This window comes from Chamaea fasciata, unplaced genomic scaffold, assembly GCF_029207755.1.
Source record: "Chamaea fasciata isolate MVZ Bird 193981 ecotype frontalis unplaced genomic scaffold, bChaFas1.0.hap1 SCAF_6, whole genome shotgun sequence".
Lineage (NCBI taxonomy): Eukaryota > Metazoa > Chordata > Aves > Passeriformes > Sylviidae > Chamaea > Chamaea fasciata.
This window is the reverse complement of record NW_027094091.1, coordinates 37,340,546-37,361,332: the sequence shown is the minus strand read 5'-3', so window position 1 is coordinate 37,361,332 and position 20,787 is coordinate 37,340,546. Positions and strand designations below refer to the sequence as shown.

At 42.1% G+C, this 20,787-nt stretch overlaps 1 protein-coding gene across 2 annotated transcripts; it reads right to left on the bottom strand.

Moving 5' to 3' along the window:
* Positions 1–759: 759 nt before the first annotated feature.
* Positions 760–19,115, bottom strand: HPF1 (histone PARylation factor 1). Of its 2 annotated transcripts, none has more exons than XM_066185992.1 (8): positions 19,028–19,115; positions 9,434–9,593; positions 7,355–7,541; positions 6,765–6,863; positions 5,580–5,730; positions 4,780–4,867; positions 3,998–4,170; positions 760–2,187 (listed from the first exon to the last, which is right to left on the bottom strand). In XM_066185992.1, the coding sequence occupies exons 1-8, from the start codon at positions 19,028–19,030 to the stop codon at positions 2,056–2,058; spliced, it is 993 nt and encodes a 330-aa protein (XP_066042089.1). In that variant the 5' UTR covers positions 19,031–19,115; the 3' UTR covers positions 760–2,055. The 2 variants fall into 2 exon arrangements, with proteins under 2 accessions (XP_066042089.1, XP_066042088.1); XM_066185991.1 differs by lacking the exon at positions 19,028–19,115 and adding an exon at positions 10,753–10,847.
* Positions 19,116–20,787: the final 1,672 nt, after the last annotated feature.

The window sequence follows — 20,787 nt, the reverse complement described above, 5'->3', positions numbered from 1 at the left end:
TATTTTCCCTGAGAGAAAAAAACAGCTAGGAATTTTACATACAACACCAGTAAGATTTGATGAAAAGAAGGGAGTTTAGGAGATGCAGTATTTGCATTGCCTAGCACTTGGCTATAAATCAGTAGCCAAATCAATTCCATCAAACCCATCTGCCTTACGTGGGGTATTTTTCCAAAATAAAAATTTACCTATAGAATTAAAGCAGAATCTTTTTGATTTAAGATAGCTGAAAGTGGATGATCCTTTATTATCTAAAAACCATCTGTTGATTATGTACACATCATAGAATGGCCTGGGTTGGAAGAGACCTTAAAGATCACCTTGTTCCAACCCTCCTGTCATGGGCAGGGACACCTTCCACTACACCAGGAGGTTGCTCAGAGCCCCATCCATTGACCACTTCAAGGGATGGGCATCTACCTCCCCTCTGCGTGACCCATTTCAGTATTTCACCACTGATAATAAAAAATGTCTTCCCCCTGTCTAGTCTGAATCTACTCTTTTTTTAGTTAAAACCATTACTCCTTGTCCTAGTGGAGCAGGCCCTGCTGAAAATTCTGTCCCAGTCATTTTGTAGCTGCTGTAACAGATTTCCTTCTCCATCAGGGGTTAATACATGAATATGGATGTCCAGTCTCAGGTCCTCATTTTTGCAGATCTAAGTTCATATTTAAGTAAGTTAAAAAGTTGAATTTTTAAGGCCTCCTTCAATGCAGACCTTTCCATGATTCTACTTTTTTAGTACCTGTATGATTTGCAGGGCATTAATATAAACGGCTCCTGTACTTGAAACATAAAGAGGAAAATGAGATGGAAAGTACCTGTTTCTTTCAATGTACAAACCAAAACTCTAGGCCTATGAATGAGTGTGTGTATGTTTGTGCTTGAATGATTGGAACATTAATATGCTGACTGAAAGGGCTGAAGTTGTCAAATTTACACAAGTAGCTGTGGCATGTGATTACCTTATGCATTTGAAACTCAATACTTTTGCAGCACTAACCTACATTGCACCTCCAATGCTCCCTTCTACCATAAAGTAACAGAACTGGCAATCCTTTGCCTAAAAGAGTAGGAATGACTTACATTTGAGCATGGTGCTAGTGGCCTATAATCTTTATCTAGTAATTAGTATTGCTGTCGTTAGCACTGATGTGAATTGCTACCATGGAAGTCAAGTCATTGGATGGTGGCAAGGCTGTTGAGTAAGGGCCAGTGTTATTTTCCATTGTTTCCCGACTGTTACTTTAATCAATTGCCTGAGACTAAACCTCCAAGTGCAATACACCAAGAACACAGAACTAAAGGCCAAGAGCCTTGAAAACAATTAATTTGCACCTTGTAACAAAAGACTTAGGTTTAATTTTTACATGTTTAAAACTGGAGATGGCTTCTTCTGATTAGCAAGGTAGCAGCCGCAGTGGAATTCCCCAATTTCTCTTGTAATGTCAGCATTTCCTTCATCCCATTAGTTTCCTCCCACCCGAGCCAGCTCCAGCAACACAGGAGCAGGGATAATGCTTTGCCACAGAAGGGAAGGCTGCAGTAAGGGAATGCTTTACCTGAAGGGTGGCACACAACTGGGGAAACTCAGAGGGGCAGAACCATCACGGGAAGCAGGGACGCGGGGCTCGCTTCGCGGATGGCACAGGCGGGCGGTGACCCAGTCACAGCGGCCCAGCCCTGCCGCGAGTCCCTGGCGCGGTGCCCGCAGGTGCTCCAAGCAACGCTGGGCCCCTGGCGGCGCGCCCTTCCCGCGCTTCCTTAGAGCACCAGCCGCGGCCCAGGCTCGCTCCCCGCGGTCCGCAGGGCAGGGCCAGGCGGGCGGGCCAGCGCCACAGCCCCGCCCGAGGGCAGCTCCGCCCCGCAGCGCCTCAGCCCCGCTCCCCGTCCCGGGCCCGCCGTGCGCACCCAGCACCGGGAAGCAGCGCGTTCCTTAGAAAACCTTTACTGACCGCAGGGGACACCGCCACCGAGTACAAAAAGACACACAGACACACAAAGACAAGCCCGGTCCCGGGCGTGCAGAGCCGCCCCCCAGCTGCAGCCCCCGGCTCAGGGCGCCAGCTGATCCAGGTCCTCCTCCCGCCGGTTGCCCAGGTGCTGCTCGATGATTTCCGCAAAGAGGTTCCTCTTCAGCAGGGTGTAAGCCAGGGGCAGCAGCTGGCCCACCGTCTTGTGGAAGTACTGCGGGAGAGAAGGGAAAACAAGAGCCACCCTCGGCCTCAGTGGCTTTGTTAATTCCAGGAGCAGGCCCACCTCCTGGCTCTGCCCCATTCGCACTGCGCCTTTCAACCCCTCCCCAGGTGGCTGAGCACATCCTCATGCTACACCTGTGACAGCCACAGCAAGGGCGGGCAGCGTGCCCGAGCTGCCGCAGTGAGAGAGAGAAATCGAGTGTAAGCAGTGCAAGAGATGATGGCCCCACTCACTACAGCATCCCAAGCTGCAGCTTGCAGGTAAAGTCCCCTATCCTGTCACAGTCCCATGTCTCATCCCACCCCGCAGTTCGAGGGGATTACAGTGTACTTACAGTAACCATTTAAGCACTTCAAATGTGTAAACATCAGAGCATATTTAGCATCTGCAATCATTATTGTACATGTAAGTCCATTGTATCTCTCAAACGAAGGGGACAAGATGTAAGTTCTTTTCTATGCCTTGGGCTACAGATAGTGTCACTGTTTCTCTGGCTCTGTAAGCAAAGGGGCAGGAAGGCTCCAGTCAGAGTTGGAAAATAGCTCCAAGTAAGAGCTCCAAGACAGGCAGGGACCTAACTGAGCAAGACGTACGTGTGAAGCCACTATATCTTCTGTTTACTAAACTAGAAATGAAGGTTTCTAAACTCTAGAAAACAGCTGCAAAGTTACAGGTGTTTCAAGCTGCAGCATAAAACAGACAAGACACACAACAGTAATGTAAACACAATTTTTCACTGCAGGACTTTGTCAGTGCTTAGTCTCATGTGCTGAGAAGCACAAAGCATGGAAGATGAGTATTTGCCTCCACCTACTCAAGAAAAATTGGAGGAACCATTTCCTTCACTGCCCTTCCAGTTGTAGGAAGGATTTAAGCAGCTGAAGCAGCCTAGTCTCTGGAAGAAGGGTTCTAAATGAGCAGGATACCAAAGGAAAAGACCACATGTTTTCAGATGCTGTGTGGAACTTAAGAGAGAGAGCAGGGCATGAAATCTAAGAAACACATTAGCAATTTAACAGTGTTTGGCAAGAGCAGTCAGTTTTCGTACATTAAAAATGGCTAAATATTTTAACCACTGTTCAGCATAGCTCTTTTGGGCTGACATTTAGTATTGAAAACCTGATCTTTCCCATATTTTGGAGCACCACCTGGCCAATCCTAATTTTGCTAGAAGTAGCTGTTTTGCAGGGGTGTTTCTATGATGATCCACTCCTATTAGGTTGATGCTGAAACTTCATGTGTTATTTTCTAGCCATAGACTAGGGGCATTACAGCCATGACCCTTTTCATCAACAGGCCAGTAGCTAATTCAGAACAAAAATCATTAATATGATTTTTATATGTAATAAGTGCTATTAATTCTATCCCCTTACTGATGATATTCACTGTTAGAGAACTAGAGAAGAGACTCTAGGTGGGAGGTGTCCTATGCAGCACAGCCAGGCAGATGACCTGGGTTCACATTCTTCCAGCTGGGGTTACTACAAACATCAGCTGTTTCTTGATCTGGTTGAATATGGGTGCCTATACAAGCAGCTGGGGACAGGGAACTCCGCTATTCACTGCATTTGATCAGGCACTTTACACTCTGCTTCTGGACTGCAAGACTGGGCTTTCATACACACAATTTTAAATTCAACGTGGAATGATGTTGTGTGACTTTTTAACAGTCTTCATGAATTAAGGATATTCTTGTAGACCTCTCCGATTCCAAGGGATACTTAATCTACAGCAGAACCTCTAGCCCATGTAAAAAATAATGCATAATTTTGTGAAGTATGATTGTTGTAGTACTCACATGTGATCCATAGCAAAACAAGTCCATGCCCAGTTCATACCCCATTCCATAGTCACATTCATCATTAGCAAATTGAACAAAGGTCAGCATTTCTTGAATGGGTGCAAAGGCCTTCACTCTCTCCTCATCAGTTGGAGCATCAACAATGGCCTTGCAAATTTTTTTAAGATTAGCTGCAAAAAACCAACAGCAGATGTTTAAATAAAGAAATTTAATATTGCACAAAAGTATTCTGTGGCAAAACTATACCCATGTGTCACACTTACATGTAAGGGAAGTGGGCACACCCTGAATTACTGGTGAAGCTTCTCCCTTTCCTTGGAAGCTCATTCTTGCCCCACACCAATCCCTCTCAGTTCCTCACAAAGGGAGACAAGCACTTGTGTGATGAAATTGCATCAAGGAACTGATTCTGGTTAAAATAACACTGGGAGAGGAGGGTGGATAAGAGATAAACCCACACATCCCTAAATGTAGATCAGCTTTCTGGATCTACTTCCTGCATGGCTTTGACATGATACAATACAAATACAGACAATACAAAAGAAAAGGTCATCTAAACTACTACTTCAGGCATTATTTTCTCACATTTAGCATGTTTCATTGAGTTTCATCTGGTTCCTTTAAAGACAATACTTTGAGGTTAAGTGTGATGGTTAGGTCTTCTAGGTTTTACTGCCACCACTCAAGTTTTTCAAGCAGAAAATATGAATGCAGTTTGTTTTTTACTGAGGGTTGTTTACTTCAAAAAAGCAGAAGGACATAGTAAACAAGATGCTTACCATTTGTTTCAGGAAGTTCTCTGTATCCAACATCATTTTTGTCTACGGGGACGACTAGGCCTGCTCCATGAAATGCTTTGGTCACCACCTGAGTAAGACACAGAAAATGGAACACAACACCATAAGTCAGTACTGTGACTTCAAAATAACTCACCTCATTAAACACTAACACCTGACTGCTGGCAGTAAAACCTAATATGGTGTCCAGGATATCAACTTAGTTTCAAATTATATTGCAGTTAATTTCAAGTATTGAAGTTTGAAACAACTGGAAACTCCATTTCAGTCAAATTCCAAAATCTAGATACCCATGTAGTCACTTCTGTTGCACTGTATCACATTTGTTTAGTCCCCCTCCTACCATAATTATTTTTGACAGGTATGCAAAAAACCATTTATTATCATCCATATCATCCTCATAGGTCCTGTTTTTAACAAATCCAACTCAACTATTTAAAACAATCTTCCATTTAAATCAGTTTTCCCCATGCCCTCTATTTCAGTTTTTACACTACTATGCTTACTGGGTTTTTTTGGTGGTGGTTTGTTCCTTTTGTTTTGTTTTTAATTGAATGCCAAGCTATGATTTACAAGAGTAAGCTGTTTTTATTAAATCCAACGTTTTTGGAACACTCTTGTAGCAATCTTCCCTCTCTTGAAGTTTTACAGAGAGCTGATTACCTCTGGAAATTCCTAATGAAGAATCCTTACTGACTAGAAGGATGAAAAAACACAAACAGGAAGTAAATGAAAAAATTGAACAGAACTTAGTTCTCTCCAGTAGATGAGGAAAGTCATACTTTCTTATCTCTCTGTTTCATCTTCGGGGTTTTTTGTTCCAGAGAATAACCCAGTTCTTTAGCTGTTCTTGTTAGCTTTTCATCTATGTCTTTCAAAGCAGCATTTTTCTTTTTATCAGCCACTTCCTTAAGTTTTTTTGACAAAAGTAATCTGCAAACAGATGAAACATGTCAAGAAAACAAAAAAAAAAAATAGCCTTTTAAACATTAAACCTCTAGATGTTAACAACTTAGATTAGCAGTCCTGTGTTTATTTATACAGAGACTTGAAAATGCAAGCCTCTTAACAAGAGGAAAGAAAATAGTTTGGCACAAGTAGTACTTGGGCTTTTCTTATCTGTACCTGCATTACAATCTAGTTTATGCAATCTGCAGGTGCTGAAGGTTCTCCCAGCCTCAGTAACTGTTCATCTTTCTATCTTAAGAATTCAGTTTGCTGTTTCCGTGCCATATACACCATTTGTCATCCAAGTCATGCACACAAATACATATTTATGAGCTTCCCAATGGCACTTTCAAAACAAATGTCCTCGTTTAACTCTGCACTGCACAAAGGTTCTTTTGCAGATGCCATTCTTCAGCCTGCTTTCACTGACTGACACGTGTCTGTCCTTAGAGAGCTTTCCATTTTTAACCAGCAGGGATGAGATCAGTTGTTTACATTCCTGACACAGGAGCATGTAAAGCTCTGTGAATCAGACTGAACTACATATCCATGTCAGTGTTATCCTGCCACTGGGCAGAAATGGTACTTCTTGTAGATATTAATTATTTACAAAAAAATGTATTTTTATGTAGGTAAGAACAAGAGTCAGACACTATTCATCTACTATGATGCTCATATTTCCTTCAGCACTGTTTGAGATGCCCCTTATCTACTAACAAAATTATTTTAACATACCCAGTGGATATTTTTTCCAATTTAGAGCCTGTCACTGCCAATATATATAAGGAATGACATAATTAACACTTATCCTATTTTAGTTCTGAAAGGAAAACACTGTCAAAAAGCCTACAAAGGCTTTTGAGAGAATCTTAAAACTTGCCAGCAGGAGCAGAAAATAAGTGGGGGTTTCTTAAGAAGGACATATAATCATTTAGCCTCATTATTCCACATCCCACCTCCCAATTATCAATTTCTCTCTGTTCTGTTCCTTATAAATAAAAAGTAAATAAGAACCTTACTTGACTGCAGCAAAGACATTATCACCAACTTGTGAAATCGCACAACCCTTCTTAGCTTCATTTGCACCAACCCACACTGGAAGCTCATCTGGCACATCCCTATTGATGAAAAAGTACAAACAAAATAGTCAAACTGTGTTCATTTCTCCTATTTCAAAGTAAAACTAAATTTGTCTCCTCACCATGCTGCCAACTCCTTCAGAAGCCTACCAAGAAATGCCCTTAGATCTAAAGCTCTAAAATCTTACAGCAAGCTTTGAAAAGAGCTTGCATCCATACATGCAAAGAGAATACACATTCCCTTTTGGTAATTTGATTTTCTTCCCAGTACCATGGCAAAAGTTAAAGATTAGTGAGTGAAGGTGCTCTAGATTGCTGGAGGAGGTAGATTAATAAGTATTTACATTTAGTCTTCAACTCCTGTCCTCTGATCTTTTTTTTATTAAAAAGATAAAGCCATGTGTTAATATCCTACTACAAAAAAGAAAGATTCTTGTTTGGCAATAGTGCCTAAGTTATGTTACATGGAGAAAGTGGCCAAAAGCTATGCACAGTTGTAGTGGAGCAAGAGCACACAGGAAATAAAATACCTGAAATATCCCATGTGATACTGTGTTCTGCTATCCCCAACAAGTATAGTCTGAAATTCTGGGGGATCATAGAAGAATCTCCAATGAAGATTGAAGTTCACATCTGTTGATGTTGCTTTTTTGTGTTTTCCAGCAAGAATATCATATGGTCCAACCAGCTTAAGTCCAACACTTGACACAAGTGCATCTGAAAAGCAAACCATGAATCAGGTGCATGTCTAGACCAGGCAGTTCCGATGTTACTCAGGTATCCAAAGTTTCCATAAATTCAGTCAAACACTATTCACCAGACAAGGAAAGCTAAGACATTGTTTTGTCCAGACAGCTTTCATTCAAGAGTTATTACACTTCTAATATAAAGTAGCCAAGTAGCCATCAACAGTCCAACGTCTGGATGGAGATCGGTGATGGGTGGTGTCCCTCAGGGCTCTGTACTGGGACCAGTACTGTTTAATACTGATCTTTATCAATTACACAAGATGGGATCAGCAAACCTCAGCGGATTTGCAGATGACACTCCTGAAGGAGAAGGTGCCATCCCAAGGGACCTGGACAAGCTCAAGAATTGGGCCCTCAAGTTTAACAAGACCAAGTGGAAAGTTCTGCACCTGGGTGCGGGCAGCCCCGGTATCAGCACAGGCTGGGGATGAACAGATGGAGAGCAGCCTGGCCTAGGACTTGGGGGTGTTGGTGGATGAGAGGCTGAACATGACCCAGCCATGGGCAGTCACAGTCCAGAAAGCCAAATGTCATGGGCTGCATCCAAAGCAGCATGGCCAGCAGGGCAGGCAGGGGATTCTGCCCCTCTGCTCTGTTCAGACACCCCTGCAGTGCTGCATCCAGCTCCAGGGTTGTCAGCACAGCAAGGTCATGGACCTGTTGGAGTGGGTCCACAGCAGCATCATGAAGATGATCAGAGTCCTAGAGCACCTCTCCTATAAACACAGGCTGAAAAGGTTGGGGTTGTTCAGTCTCGAGAAGAAAAGGCTCCAGGCACTTTACTGCAGCCTTTTAGAACTTCAGGTATTGAAGGTAAGGACAAACATTTTAGCAGGGCCTGTAGCAAGAGGACAAGGGGTAATGGGTCTTAACTAAAACAGGGTGGATTCAGACTAAATGTAAGAAAAAAAATGCCTTATGATGCAGGTGGTGAACCACTGGAACAGAAACATGGTGAATGAGCTAGAAACATTTAAGGCTGGGGTGGACTCAGCTCTGAGCAACCTGCCTCTGTTGAAGATGTCCCTGCTCTGTGTAGGGGGTTTGACTAGATCACCTTTAAAGGCCCCTTCCAACCCAAAGCATTCTATGACTCTGAAAGATACTGTCATTTCTAGAGCACACAGGGATGTCACATTCTGTTATATAATAATCTTGAAGAAGTTGAAATCCAGATTTAGTAGTTCTTACACTCAGTTAAAGTCTTTTCAACCTCTCATCCCACCAGAGAAGGCTGGGGGTGCACAAGAAGCTGAGAGGGGATGCAGCTGGGACAGTTGATCCCAACTGACCAAAGGGATATCCCACAGCATATGGCATCATGCTCAGCATGACAGAGACCTGCTTTCTTGGAGATGGCTGAACACCTGCCTGCACACAGGAGGTGGTGAATTAATTCCTTGTTTTGCTCTGCTTGTGGCTTATGCTTTCCCTATTAAACTGTCTTTAGCTCAACCCACACATTTTCTCACTTTGACCCTTGTGATTCTCTCTCCTGTCTCAACAAGGGGGAGAGAGCAAGTGCCTGTGTAGTGCTTAGCTGTTGATTGGGATTAAACCTTGATACATCAGGAAACTTGAGTTCCATACTAAACATTTTAAATGCACCTGCAAGAACAGCAAATTTAGACCACATTTAGTCCCTTTACATTGCACAACTTCAGTAACTGCATCTTAGAAAGCCTGAAGTGTACATCTTGGTGGTTATACCCAGTGCTTTAGTTTACACTCATATAAATATCCTCCATCTCAACTGAAAACTGAAGTTTCATTAAAATGCATCTGATCACCTCCAGTTTGCCTGCCTTCAGGCTTGCTTCTGGGAGTGAAAGTTAGAAGAGGCAAAATTTAAAACCTCACCACTTGGTTTCTCAGGATCTAGCTCCTCACAAAACTTCCAAAACTGGTAGAAGTCCTCAGGCAGTCTAAGCTGATAGCATGCCTCTGCTTCTTGGCAAAGACTGTTGGGATTATCTGCCTGATTTGATCTTCTCTTCTTGACAGCTCCATTTTTTTCACTCTGTAGATTAAAAAACAAACAAACAAAAACAATAAAAACAACAAAAACCCCAAAACAAACAAACAAACAAACCCCAAACAAGCCAAAACAGAGTTAAATTAGTTGCTTTCTACCACCTCTACCAAATGATTCTACAGAACTTTTATAGTAATGGAGGGACAAGGATTAGATAAGTTAGGGCATGTTTTTTAGTTAAAGCAGCATATATACAGCCTAGAACATCTGTTTTGGACAGAACCCATTAAAAGTGCAGTCTGACAAATGTATTAAACATGTCTGAAGTAGAAAACTGTTACTTTGATAATAATGGGTCAATATAATCAACAGGAGCACTTCTGTTTGTTAATTAAGCAAAGGAGCAAGCAATCCCAAAGTTTAATCTAATTCTACACTGTTTCAAAATTACCATTTCGAAGCACACTGCAGACTGCATAGAGCATATTTATACGTTTTGCAGACAGTTGAAAGTAGGAGTACTATTTTGTCATGTCAAATTAAATAATACAGCAAAAATCCTCTGGTCACTACTATTTTAACTACTCTGCTACTCAACATCACGACTACTGCAGTTTTCAGTGCGGCATTTTAGAAGCAGCTTGTGGGTGAAGTTGCGTTTAAAAATGATGCAGCGTGAACTGAAGCAGGCTAAGAAATGATCCATACGGGTACACTGTACTGGAGCAGTAGCCTCAACCATCCCATTCCCACGTAAGTCTCCATGAATTGGTAAGAACCGCTACCCCACCCCCATGCGAAAGAATAATATAGTAATAATAAAATTAATAATAAAAGCAACAAGGTTTCTTTCTTGTTCTAACGACAGAGCAATGCGGTGGACACTCTATCTCTGAAGCAGGGCCGCGGCCAGGTAAGGCGGGTCACTGCGCGTGTCCCCGTTCCCAGCGCGGTCCCTCCGGGATGATGCGGCGGCCGCCGGGCCCAGCGCACCCCGAGCGCGGCGGTCCCCGGGAGACGCCCGGCTGGAGCAGCGGCTGCCGCGCGGGAGAGCGCGGGGCCCTGTGACTCTCCCCAAAGCCACGGAGCGAAACACAACGAGGAGCAAGGAGACAGAGGACCCACGGACACCACGAGGCACCCGCGCCGATGCGGGCCCGCGGCCCTGGGAGGCGGCCGCCCCGCCGCGTCCCCGCCGCCCCACCTGCTCTCCGGCCGGTCCCGCCGCGCCGCGCGGCCTCCGCTTCCCGCCACCTGCCATGCGCTCCCGCCGCCCGCATCCCGCGCGCCCGCCGCCACACGGCGCGCCCGCCGCGCCTGCGCAGCCCCGCGCCAGCGCCGGAGCCGGGCTGGCCCCTGGAGGGGCCGGGAATGTGAGGGACGGGGGCCGCCGGCGCTTCCGGCACAGCGGCCGCGCAGGGGACAGCCATGGGGGGCGAGAAGGAGCGCAGCTCAGCCCGGGGGGCGAATGCGGCTGCTGTGGAGACAAGTCGGGAGCTCAGCGCCATGTTCCCTCAGCGGTAGATACGCCACATAGATACGATTTCGAGGCTGATTTTTTTAAAGCCTGATTACATATACGTGCAAGTTCTTGTCACATGAGTTAGGGTGATATATTGGGATCAGACAGAGGAAGAGATAACCTGAAATGTAATCATCTTCAGAGCGAAAGGCTCAAGAGAGAGAAAGCAGTACAGGTTTTCAGAAAAAAGCCCCCAATCCCTTAATCTTCTGCTTTAGCAATTGACAGCTGCCAGGAATATAAAAGCATCATCACAGTTTCTGTTCAGTGAAAGCACCGAGGCAGCCGTGTGTAACACGCCGCAAGTGGGACACGCTCCTCAGTTAAAGCCGCCCATAATCACATTATGCAACATCCGCTTACGCTGCTCAAGTGCCTTGCATAGGAGAGGGCCTGGAAAACCAGCGGCGCAGGGGGCGGCAGTGGGAAGGTGGTTATACATAAACCGTCCCTTTTTTTGTTTCAGTAAGCGAAATCGCAGTGGGTTTATTTTAAGAAGCATTATGTAGTTAAGCTACGGGAACTGGTGAACTCACAGTGCCTACCAGAAAGGAAGATGCATGTATGGCATAAATAAATACCGTGAGATCTTTTTATCCTGCAGTCTGTTGATGTTGTAAATATTTGCTGTGGTATAGATTGTTAGCTTAGGTCTAGGAATAAAGTGCAGTGCGTTTCCACCGCCTGACAGCTGTACGACTCACACAAAAGCTTGATGACGCTGAGTCAGGCTACAGCATTCACTTTTGAGAGTTACACACAAGTCACAGGAAACTTGATCCTGACTGATGATGGTACTGCCTTGTACATAAAACAGCGAGATTTGCTACGATGTAGATGCAGAACAAAGTCTGCATCAAAGTCTCTTTTTTCAGGTGGAAAATTTGTTGTTTTAATCAGCATACCTGTTGTTGGCTTACCAAAATCCTGCATACACAAGCAAGGAATATTAAATTTCACGTCCAAGCCTTGTTTAAGGATTTACGTTTCATTGCCTGAGGTTAAGCAGAAATGAGGCACAAAAGCTTACTAAAAAACCACAAACCTAATTTTCTTTCTGAAAAGTGTCAAGAGTAACTGGCCTGAGGTTTCTTTGGGAAATGCTTTCTAATATTAGTCTCACTCATAATTTCTAGTATACAAAACCTTAGCCATAGTGGATGCTAGCAGAAACCCAAAGGAAAAGCAAGTAAATAAGGTCAGCATGAAAGCATCTACTTCTGGTTTGGGTCAAGAAGGAAACAGCAGCTTTTCAGTCTTCCACCTTTAAAGAGACTGACTTCTGCCTCTTACAATATTTTGCGTTATAGCATTGAAACAGAAGTAACATAAGCGTGAAGTAAATTTCTAGTGGCCCCATTTTAGATATGCCAATACCTTACAAGGCAGACTTATACTGGAAAGAATACAAACTGACTAGAAAAATACTCCTTAATGTTAGTGCTAGGTGTCTAAAGCCTAACTTGGAGTGATTTTACCGCTGAAGCCTTTACCTACAGCTCATGAGCTTTATTGATCAATCGATTTTTTTTATTCTTTCCTCCACACAAGCTATTAAAGACTCCAAGAACACTTCTCTTCTGGAACAGCCCACAGTTTGGAAATAACCCAGAACAAAAAAAGGCACATAATCTAGGGAGGAGGATACAAAATGCTCTCCATCTGAGAATCCTGGTCTCTCACACTTTCCAAGCAGGTACCCCAGCTACTAGATTATTGGTTAAGGGTACCAGTGCTTGGCCATATTTAGATAAAATGTGGTTTTTAAAATTCTTTTATGTTCGTATGTATATAGTGCAACTCAATCTTATTGTAAGTACCTTCCAAACAATTTTGGAATGAGTACCTCAAAAGAAATAGGTAATGAAATGCCCAGTTACCTCATCCTGTCCTGTCAGGCTTGGAATATGAGGCAGGTAGCTCAGTTCCATTAAGATAATGATGGTGGTTGTGTTCAGAAAAGTAACTTTGTATGGCTGGATAGATAAAAAGAGTATTTTTTAGTTTAGATGTGTCTAGTCCCAGGTGGCAGCTGATGAGGTCTTTTCTAAACAGCAGTTCTGAGCCTAAGTACACACTTTGGATTCAATAAACCCTTTCAGTTTCTCTTCAGTTAAGTCTACCCTCATCAATTCTTCTCTGGAGCATGGAAATAGATTGTGGGGTGTCACTAGAGAGGCCCTTAAACAAGAAACCCTAAGATACTGAATGATTGTTCTGGGCACCATAGTAATTTTTTTCCTCTCTCTGAACAAGTGGTAACTCCCTCTGTATGAGAAGCAAGAACAAATTATTTGGAGGAGGATACAAAGTCCTAGATTTGAGAAGCATATATAATTTGATATCAGTAGTCCTATTTTCATTCATTCTGGTAACTGTGAGGCTGTAACAGAGAAGGCTTTTTACAAAGGATAAATGACTACCACAGAATTCATAAAGCAGTATTTTAAAGCCTCCCCTTCAAGCTAGAAAACACAGCCTCCTGTGTGTGTAGAACCAGACTTCTGAATCAGGATAAACTGAGATTATCTCAAGATAATTATCTGCAAAGTAGCTTTATCAAGCTCCTCAGTCATCCGTATGATTAGCCTCACTCTTAAGTGGGCCTAGTTTCTTTTTGTTTGGATTGTTTTGGTTTTGTTAATTCATAACTATGCAGGAACAGATTTTGTGAGAGACCACAGAACTGAAGTATGCTTCCTTGAAACAAAGCTTTTTGGACCAGCCTTCTCAAAAGGTATTGTAGATACTTCCTGTGTATACACACTCATATTTCCTGATATGTTTTATTTCCCTCTTGAGGTTAGCAAGACTTCAGAGTTTTATAAGTGTTTTTCCTCTTCTATGTTAATTTCCAAGGTAATTGCTTAATATCCAAAGTATGCCCTGTGCTATGCAAAAGAAAAATTTCAGTTCTGAAATTCAGAGTTTTATGGGTATTAATTGTTGTGAAGAAAGCTTTCATGATTCAAAAGCCAAAACAAAAACTTTATCAGTTAGTAGGTACTAGAAAGAAGGGAAGAAGACTTGCAGGGTTGTTGAAATCAGATTTTTGCTTCCTCATTGCCTTTCACTGACTCTTTCGTGCTCAAGAGAGTTTTCCATTTCGTTGCTTTCCTTTACCCCTTACAAGATGAAGATTTGCTCACCTGTGAAAAACACCAGAACTAAATTAAGCTACCCTAAACCAGATATTCTGTGCTGAGATATTACAGATCTTTAAGGACAGGGATCTCCAAGACAAGATATCCATCTAGTCTAGACTGCATTAGCAAATTAGATGGGATGCAATGCATGTGGTTCACAAGCTATTTTCCCTACCCTTCATCATATGCAGTCAAAAGGTAACTGTTTATGGTACTTCTTTTAGGTAGTTTCAAAGAGCACCTGACCAGCGAGGGATACACATGTTCAGTCTCCTCAGCAAGCACACATACTGATAACTAGACTCTGCAGTGTAAATATACATAAATTGTAATTTCTGCTCAAGGACTAGTTTTTGGCAAACATGATACTGCATTTTTCTTGACACAAGAGGGAGCCATTTAAATTCTTCTGACTAAAAAAGCAGTATAAGAAATGAAGACAGAATAAGTACCTGAATACGTGAGTGGCCACACTGATGTTCTTTCAGTGTGGACATCATATTTCTGAACCATAGATAATTTTGTCTTATTCTATGCAATCACAGTGCATGTAGCATCTTCTGGATTTTTCTGTGTGCAGCTATCACATTGGGGACGTACTGAACGCAGTGTGGCACAAATGCAGTGAAATTATGCTCTTTTAAAATAGTTTTAACTCTGCGGTTTATGTGACTGTTCTTAATGAATTGCTTTACCAAATTGCCAGCCTTGTTCTCAGGTTAAGCCTCACATAATCCTCAGATCACATAGAGCCTCTGTTCCTTGGGTTATTAGCTTCTGTAGGGCAGCTTCACATTTTCAGGTTCACTGAAGGACACATCCTCTCTTTCATCAAAATAAGGATGAGCAGGAGCTGTGGACACTTTTGAAGGTCAAAGTCAAGGCTTGTCTCCTGGAAGGTTGGAAGCGAGTGGTGCTGCAGCAGAGCGCAGACACACAGTGCCTCTGCTGACTCATCACCTCACTGCTGCTTGTGCTGACAGGTTGTCCTGGATCCCTGCCAGTTCCCTTTGCAATTCTGCAAGGAAGGCTACATACACCAGGATAAATCAAAAAATACAATGCGGAAGGGAAGTCATAACTGGGAGAAAATTGACCAGGATACTGCAGGACATGTATTTCCTGACACAGCCTAGAGGCTTCAGAACACTTCGAGTTGTGAACGTTTAAAAAGGAATTTGGGTGAAGATACAAAGTAGTCTTTCTGTGAAGGACTTGAAGCTAGATAAATATTATAGAAGATAATATTATTTAGGCATCAGTTTGGTGAGCCTTGCAATAACTGCTCTTTACAGGAGTATAAACTGACAGCTTGATACTGCTGTAATCCAGCATTTGAACCACTATTATTTAGACCTGGCAGCTAGCAGCAGACTATGATTTTATGGTGGCACTAGTGTTTTACTGCAACCCAAACCCTTACCTTCTGCTCCAATTTGAGTACAGGGAAACCATTCAGATTGCATAAATTATGAACACTTGGAACACAGAACATCTACACTATTCTGCATTGAACTTACTTGTTAGTCCTGTGGTTATACAGAGCTGCAATTTATGTAGGACCATTTGCCATAAGAACAAGTTTTACAGATGACCATAGACATACTGTTATAACTTGCCTGGTTTACTTGAAGTACAGCCATGTATGTTTGAAGCACAGTGAGGCACAGTTCCTGAGTGCATTATCCCAGGAAGTTAGGAGTTCTCTTGTAAGAATCTACCCCTATAAAAGGGCTGCTAGTGTGAATACCTACCGAAACCATGGTTTCCCTTGTGAAAGTAAACCATAGAGTTAGTAAATCTAATACAGTTTTATTTCTGGTCAGATATTGGAGCCAGGATAGATTGAACCAAGGCAATCTAGGTACAATATTTTGGGGGGGGGGGGGGAGTTTATGGCTTTTTGTCATATATAGGTATTATGGTTCTCTTAATCTATAATTTTAACTTTAAATTCTTGCCTGCATATGTACAAAATACTGCATACAGGTAAGGAGGAAAGAAGTTTCAAGTCAAATTGGTGCCATCGGAGGCAATAAATGAAAAAGGAAAGTTTTTGGTCTGATACATAAAAATAATCTAATAGCAAGGCATTTTAAATCAATGACTGCTGTGTAGATACCCCTTGTGAGGTTTCATATTTCTGATGTGCAAGAAGGATCACTTGATAAAGTCATTTATCAGCAAGACAAACCCTTCATACATTGCTTTACAGTTAGTTACTCCTAAGACTGACCTGTCTTTCATATTGTATTAGTACACACCACCTCTCAGTCTTCAGTGTCAGAACCTCAGGACCTTGTTTTTATGGGACAATTTCCTCACATTGAGAGCAAGTCACATTCTGCTGTAACTGGATATAAAGGTGACAGTCAATACAAATAAATAAGATGCATCCCCTAAGTTCTGGTTGATGATATTGACATTTTATCTAGTACGTATGCTTTGGCTTCCTCCCCCGACAAATAATGTGGTGAGGAGGTAGAAAATTGTGGCTCTGAGTCACTTTGGCTTAGAATAGAGTGAGTCAGGAACTCAGCAGATCAGTTGTGAGAATTGATCATGTTCCTGTTATCTGAGAGACAGAGAGAATTGCTGGTTATAACTGGCAGGCAAGGTTCTTCAGGGGCAGGATAAATCTGATTTTGTGTTGTAGCATCCTGAGGGACAGTAGTCTAGATTTTCCAATAACCCATTTGCAAATCATAACTTTTGTAGCCATTATTGCTGTGAGAGTCTCTAAACTTGAGGATTGAGTATATGGTTTAAGGTGCACAATCCAATTATATTAAGCAACTTCTGTAAGAAGCTTTTCTTCTTGCATTTTTCTGGGCACCCTGGCAACAACAAAACATTAAAAGGAACCAAAACTGGGTTTAATATAAGTCTTAAAGGCAGTACTAAAGTATAACATCAACTTTGGACTTGTGTTCATGTTTAAAATTCTTCCCTCAGACCTGCTCAGATGTTTCCACTCCATATGGCTTCTAGTGTAGCAGCACAGTAAACTTCTGCTAGCTAGTAACACAAAATACCACATATTCTCACCGTGCCATTCCCAGCTAACAGCTTCAGTGCCTAGGGCTGTGTAGCATTAGCACAGGCTGTTCCCAAATAAGTTACCCTTTCTGTTTATAAGCATGACTAATTGATTCAGGTGCAGCACCAAAGCTGCCACAGCTCTGCACTTTCCAGTCTGGAACTAGTCAGCTGTGATGCTCACCTGGAATTGCTATGCCATGCCATTGCACAACATAGGGAACACTGAGAAAACATCCTACTCTGTTTTCTGTGATTCCATTCACCTTTCATCTGCCTTACTATAAGCTACCATAAACAACTGCCGCAGTAGGAAAATCTCTCTGAAGCCCACACCCATGGTTATAGCATATGCAAAGACAGTGACTCCAGCTAAGGCAGGCTTATGCCCAGTATTGGGAAACAACCCTTCTCTCACTGGGATGGTGGTGGGACAAGGCAGAGCCCAGCATTTCCCCTTGATGCTGTAGTCCTAGGCTTTCTGTTCCTTTCATGGGGCCAAATCTACTCTTAGTGCAGTAACATAATTAGGACAGATTCCACTGGGAAGCTGCAAATACAGTATGTCCAAAAGACATTTCACACCACAGGATGAGCCTGACATGCTTCCTCAACTTAAAGGTGCCTACTTAATAGCCCCAAAAGGTAAGGAGTACTTCTTTCTCAGTAGGATTTTGTCTTTAGCAGCATCACTGTTCCCTGTTGAGATTCTGTAAATTTAAGCATTGTCTCTATTGAGATATGCTGCTTTTCAACATCCACAAATGCCCACATTTTAGAGATATTCTTGAATACAATGAAACTGCATTTGATCACCTGCTTATAGTAGTATGACAGCTTCATATGCCACTAACTTAGTTACCAGTACAATCCAAGTTTTAGCACTTTTTTCATAATATACTGACAAAAATACACAGATATTTCCTCTGTCTTGCGAGCTCATATAGCACCCCTCCAAGGGATCCCTCAGGTAACAGGCAGTAGTACTGGCTAGACAAGATGGCTTTAAAAAAATACCACATACCTCCCTCAAAGAAAAACCCCAAAACACTAAAAAGCCTTAAAAATGTCCCCAGCTAACAAAAAAGAAAAACCCAAACAAAAAGCACAAAACAAACAAAAACCCACCAAAACCAAACAAGCAGTACCACACAAAAAGCCAAAGTTATCAAGAGGCTCATGCATAGTTACACAGATGCAAATCTCCACATCCAGAGAGGTCAATTTTCCAGTTTAGAGACCAACAACCATCTTAAGTTTATCAACACCACCTTTTTCAACAAACAGCAGAAGAACATTCATGTTGCATTGGTGAAAAGCTATAAGACAGTGTCTCTTATCATCCCCTTGGCATGTTATTCTGTATTTACACAAAAAAAATATTTGGTAATTACCTGTTCTATTTAAAAATATATTCTAAGCTTAGGAACACTACATACAAGATGCCTGAGGGCACAAACAATTTTGTGTTATATTTAGAGCCAAATTGTTTCAGTTCTACCAAGTAACCTAGATCTTGCCAGTCAGCTCCTTCACATTTGACTTTTTTTTTTAAACATACTTTATAGTACTCCATCTCAAGAGAGCTTAGCTAGTACCTCTGCTAATCAGTAGGTTTTGCTTTCTCAGCAGAGAGCTAAACACACCAGCTATTGTAAGACAAGCTCCTTAGTCATCTACTTTTCTCAGAGCAAAAGGGAATAAAACACTCCTATTAAATTACATGTGCCAGCAGATTAAGAAAACAAACAACTCCCAATGAAAATTCTTACCATTGCAGGTCCAAAAAAAAAAAAAAATCTCCAAACCCAAAGTAGGCCAAAAAGCTGTTACTCTAGGAAGAAAGTTGTATGCTTTCTTACTAGAAGGCTTGTTCTCTTATATAGTGTGCTCTTACCAAGGTATCAGCACTGGTTTTGGGTTGCAGGGTCTCAGCTGTACCTGCTTCCCGGCCATTTAATCCCTGTCATTCTGGTCCCAGTTTTCAACAGATCTAAATGCAAAAAAATGCTAAAGGTTTTGGATTGTTTAGTAGGACATAGCTTAAGCATTTGTAGTACACCACAAAACACAACTTATCTCAACATAACTGCTTTTCTCCTGAATAATTTCTTATTTTTTTCCCTTAATTGTTCCATTTTTTTTTTCTCCTTACCTGCTCTCCCATTTGTTGCCTATCAGAAGAGATAACAGGTGTAAAAGTTCATCTGAAAAAGAAAAGGAGGAAGCTAGGCGGGGACCTCATCACAGAAAATGCATTCATTTATATGGGCGTTACAACTCTGGTTTTATTTTGTTACAGTGACAAGGCTGGCTTAAAGGAATAGCAAAACTTCTTATATTGATTCTATCAGTCAAATAATTCTGTGTAACTACAGGGAGCTAAATATGGAAAAGGGGAGGAATGAAGACCGGCAAATGGGATGGATGTTGCAAGAAGGATTTGTAGAAACTCTTGTTGAATTACTGCTGATTGTGCTTTCACTGTAATTGGACCATGGTGCGTTAATAATAAAGAAAAAAAATCTTGGATGTTACTAAAATGTTCTAAATCACACTTTTTTTTAACACAAACTTTTTAAAGTCTCAGTGTCTTCAGAGTGTCACCTACCCACTTAAACACCTAAATATACCACTTTATACTACTGATTTTTTCAAGTTGGTGTCTATTAGGTGCTCAGTTTCTGTTGTCAGACATGTATGTTCAAGTCTACACAATGTCATAAGACTTCCCAGAAAAATGCATTGAGTTACAGTAGCTAATTCTAACATATTTTAAGACATTGTATTTTGTACTTTACTGTATGTGAGTGTTGTGATCAATAATTATTTTAATTGTCTAAGAAAGAAGGTAGGCACCTGTACTTTTAGAAGGTTCTAGCAAGGCCCATTTTTCAGTTGCGCAAAGTGCTATGGCTTTCAGCTGACCAGCTGGCATTAAGCCATTGAATAAAATAGGCTACGATCTTTGTCAAACACCTTGTTTATATATAATTGTGGAATAACATCTCAGAAACCCTGTAGGAAAGCATTTGCTGTCTCAATCTTCTTAAAGAAAAGGCCAACAGTATTTTTTTCATAGAATCACAGAATGTTTTGCTTTGGAAGGATCTTCAAGATCACCCAGTTCCAGTCCCCCTGCCATGGGCAGGGATGCCTTCCACACGGCCAGGTGGCTCAAAACCTGTCCAACCTGGCCTTGAACACTTCCAGGAGTGGGGCATCCACGGCATTTCTAGGCAGCCTGTGCCAGTGATCATCACCCTCACAGTAAAGAGTTCCTTCCTAATGTAAACCTACTCTCTGTTCGTTTGAAGCCATTCCCCCTCGTCCTATCACAACATGCCCATGTAAAAGGCTCCTCTCTATGTCTCTTCTAGGCCCCTTTTAGGTAGAAGGCTGTTCTAAGGCCTTGCTGGAGCCTTTTGTTTTCTAACCTGAACAACCCCAGCCCTCTCATCCTGTCTTCATTAGAAAGGTGCTCTAACCCTCTTGTCATCTTCAGGGACTTCCTCTGGACTTGCTCCAACAG

Excerpts from the sequence above, each read along its gene's own strand:
- HPF1 (XM_066185991.1), bottom strand. The coding sequence starts at position 10,809 with ATGGCAGGTGGCGGGAAGCGGAGGCCGCGCGGCGCGGCGGGACCGGCC. Across the intron at positions 9,594-10,752 it reads CGGGACCGGCCGGAGAGCAG|AGTGAAAAAAATGGAGCTGT; the intron begins GTGGGGCGGCGG and ends TTTAATCTACAG. Across the intron at positions 5,731-6,764 it reads AATGTCTTTGCTGCAGTCAA|ATTACTTTTGTCAAAAAAAC; the intron begins GTAAGGTTCTTA and ends ATCTGTTTGCAG.